This window comes from Phalaenopsis equestris, unplaced genomic scaffold, assembly GCF_001263595.1.
Source record: "Phalaenopsis equestris unplaced genomic scaffold, ASM126359v1 Scaffold000016, whole genome shotgun sequence".
Classification (NCBI taxonomy): Eukaryota; Viridiplantae; Streptophyta; class Magnoliopsida; order Asparagales; family Orchidaceae; genus Phalaenopsis; species Phalaenopsis equestris.
This window is the reverse complement of record NW_018164458.1, coordinates 472591-476216: the sequence shown is the minus strand read 5'-3', so window position 1 is coordinate 476216 and position 3626 is coordinate 472591. Positions and strand designations below refer to the sequence as shown.

The window sequence follows — 3626 nt, the reverse complement described above, 5'->3', positions numbered from 1 at the left end:
ATTATAGTTAATTTAATTGTTATAGATTAAAAAAAAGACAGGAATGCAGCCATAAAGTTAACTGAAATATTTTCTTAATTAAAACGAAGTGAACTTTAAATTAGTAAGAAAAAACAGTAAAGAATTGATGAATTACATCAACGAATCAATCATGAAACTATAGACCAGACATATAAGTTGAATCAACAAATAGTTACACATGCACGTGCTTTCAAATGAAATACAGTTTAAAAATCAGAGAGATAGAGAGCTACCATCCAAAATCTGCGTGATTCTATCATCCAAGTTTTTAAATGTTTTTATTTTGTCAGTTTGACTTTGACAGCTTATGCATTGACCTTTATAAAGAAGGCTACAGTAAGGATCCAACAGGTGATTGGCCCTACATATATACAAATTCATAGCCTGCTTGTTCTCTTTTCATATTAATGGCTATTTTACTACTGTCCTGGACATAAAATATCCCTAAGAGAGAAGAGAGTAAATTTAGCATGCAAACAAGTCAAAGCGCAGTATGAATCAGCTTCCATGCAAATCCTAAAGGAGACTAAATTATTAATTCTATGCAGTTGAAGTTAAAAAAACTGAAGGAAAAAAAAAAACGAACAAACCTAGAGAAGAGTGTTCCACAGTGACATTTATACTCCCTGGTTCCGCATGTCTTGACATGAGCCTTCCAATCCGAGTAAACCGCATACTTCTTCGAGCACTTTTCACACTTCCACTTCTTCTCACCATGTTTCCTGCAAAAGTGCTTTTTTATCCCTGTAAGATCACCTAGAGCTCTTGAAGGATGGTGATGAACACAGGAAGGCTCAGGGCAAACATAGACTCTCTTCTTTATAACCTCCTTGCCATTATTATTCCTCTGCCTCAGCCTCCATGGCAAGTTGTGCCCTCTCCTATGAAGCTGAAGGTTTTGATCTCTCTGAAATCCTTTGGCGCATATCTCGCAGACAAATCTGTTGGTGGCAAGAAGGCTTTTGGGAGAGAGAGCCACCACTTCAGCATCTGGGTCTAAAAAAAATTAAGGAACAGAACAATTTGTGAGCTGTAACAGCCACCATTTAAGAAAGCACTCATTCATTATGGTAAGTATGCTTACCCGGATTTCCTGGTTGGCTTCTCTTCGTCTTGGGTTTGGGTTGGGTGGATATGGGTGTGAAGAGGAGAGTAAGGTTATTGAAGTGATCATGGACTCTGGTTTCAGGGGAAACATTTGCTTCCTCTGTTATGGTTGTGGAGTTGGAGATGGTTGCTGATGGATACATAAGGAGAATTTTTGGCTTTGTTTCTATTTAGTAATACTTCTTCTTCTTCTTCTTATTCTTCTTCTCTTGCAACAATGATTGAGATGAAAAGGGAAGAATAGGATTTTAATTCTGGCCTCTTCTATGTTATCAACTCTTCTGTGCTCAAAAGATGGAATGGGAAGGGGGAAAATATCTACTGAGTTATGTCATTATACTGCATGCAGAGGAGCAGGTGGCTGTAGGGTGAAGAAACACCTTGCTTTTTCACTTTATTTTATTGATTTTTTTTTTTGGTTTTGATTTTGTTGTGACAGCCGTTTCCACTTGCTCGGCCTTGGAGTCATGAGGGACCAGAAGGAAATGCTTAAAAGAATAATGGTTTATTTGCATGAAAATCCAAAACATTTGCAATTTATTTTAAAAAAACTGTTTAAAATTTTGTAAAATAGGATTCTTAATTTCATGAAATTGATTTTTTTTAATAAAAACGACTATAGTTCTAAGAAATTACCCTACTTCACAAATAAGGTTTAAACAAATCTTGGATAATGTGGTTTAGGCTTGCAACAATTTGCATATATTGGAGGTTTATAAAACTCTAATATCACTACAAGAATTGTAATGCAATTCCTATTTTATTTTTGCAATAATGTTCGAACAGTTATTATAGCAAGATTTCATGATAAATTATTGTAGTCACACAATACTTGAACAAAGAGTGCATGCGTGTGTGTTTATATATATATATGGGATTTCTATATAAATATCTCAATAAAAAAATGACAATTGTTATTCGGTGTGTTTAATCTTTCACTTTTCGTGAATCACATCTCAAGGGTTAAAGCAAAAGTCAGGAAAGAGAAAAAATAGATACAAAGATAACAATACATAGTAATGAATACTAAAATGTCTTATTATTGATATATCATTGGATTTTGCATTTGAAAACGAATACAAATCCGATGCAAATCTTTAACACAAAAAAAGATTAGATTATCAATTACATTTCCACAACCTGCACAAAAACATATTCCACAACCAACATCACATATCAAAGCATAGTCATATCTCAAATCAAATATCTAAACAATATCATTAATTAGAGGAAGATACTGTCGTAAATCGTCTAAATAAGAATAGAAAAATTAATGCAAAAAATTTCACAATAAATGTTCAATAAAATTCATACAAATAAATGAAAACATTAAAAAAATCTACACATCGTCTCCATCCAGACTCCTCCTCCACAGATGTCATCGACTTCTTGCCCCGGTTATCTACGAAGGTCTCCTCCATGCTCGCTTTAGAGTGCTCGACTCTATGTTGGCCTTCTAGCATATGCTCGTGCAACTGGTGGATCTCTTCATTCTTGCTCACCATGTGCAGTCCAGTACCAATAATATGTTTTAAATCCCTTGCGATAAAGATCCAACTTAACTTCTTCAGGAGGCAAAAATGCTTGATTTTGTGCTTCGCACAGTGACATGATAACATACCATTAAAACTATAGATGGGCAGTTGTAATGTCACCTGTACGAATTCCTCAATATCATTCAAGAACTTATATGTAAGTCATTCTCGTCCTGAATATAATCTATTATACATCCAAGCTCTAAAATTACGGATAACCATCTGCATCATTGATGTAATTTTACGGGTCGGTATAACTGCTAAGAAAATAAAAATTAGTAAATACAAACATTAAGAAGTCGACACTACTTGGTCAACCAACCAACCACAAGCAACCATTTTGAATTCTACTAATAACAAACCCATCTATATCACCATCACTTTGAATAAGAACCGATGCACTCCTCTATTTCAACCAACCAACATTAATTCAACTAATAACATCCCTATCTATATTACCCTCACTTCGAAAATTTGACCAATCAATGTATTCCTCCAATTCAACCAACCAACTTCAATTCTACTAATAACATCCCCATCTATACACCATCATTTTGAACTATAGGTCCGATCGTAACATTCTTCCACCTCAACCAACCAACGTGAATTCTAGTTAAAACGTCTCTTTCTATACCACTATCAATTCGAACTAGACCCGATGCATATATTAATTCATTTCAACCAACCAACATAAGTTCTACTAATATGTAAATACATACTTGTTATTTTGACCCCCAATTAATGAACTAAAGTAAAAGGGCACTTTTGTAATGTGGTACCGCCACCTACCACATCTCACCTACCATTCACCTACCGTTCATCTACCGCTCACCTACCTCTCACCTCCCTCTCCCCTACCACTCTCTTGCTTCTATAAATAGAGAGGGTGTGAGGCTTAGGAGAGCAAGGGAAGAGATCTTAAGGGTGTGAGGCTTAGGAGAGGAAAGGGAGAAGAGATCTTAA

General features: G+C 35.2%; 1 protein-coding gene across 1 annotated transcript in view; it reads right to left on the bottom strand.

Moving 5' to 3' along the window:
* LOC110018356 (protein indeterminate-domain 7-like) overlaps positions 1–1490 on the bottom strand; it is a 20354-nt gene extending 18864 nt beyond the window's left edge. The window contains exons 1-2 of the mRNA XM_020715644.1: positions 1106–1490; positions 612–1017 (exon numbers count right to left, since the gene is read on the bottom strand). Coding sequence (XP_020571303.1) covers positions 612–1017; positions 1106–1271 — 572 coding nt within the window. The 5' untranslated portion in view covers positions 1272–1490. The remainder of the gene's footprint in view (positions 1–611; positions 1018–1105) is intronic.
* Positions 1491–3626: the final 2136 nt, after the last annotated feature.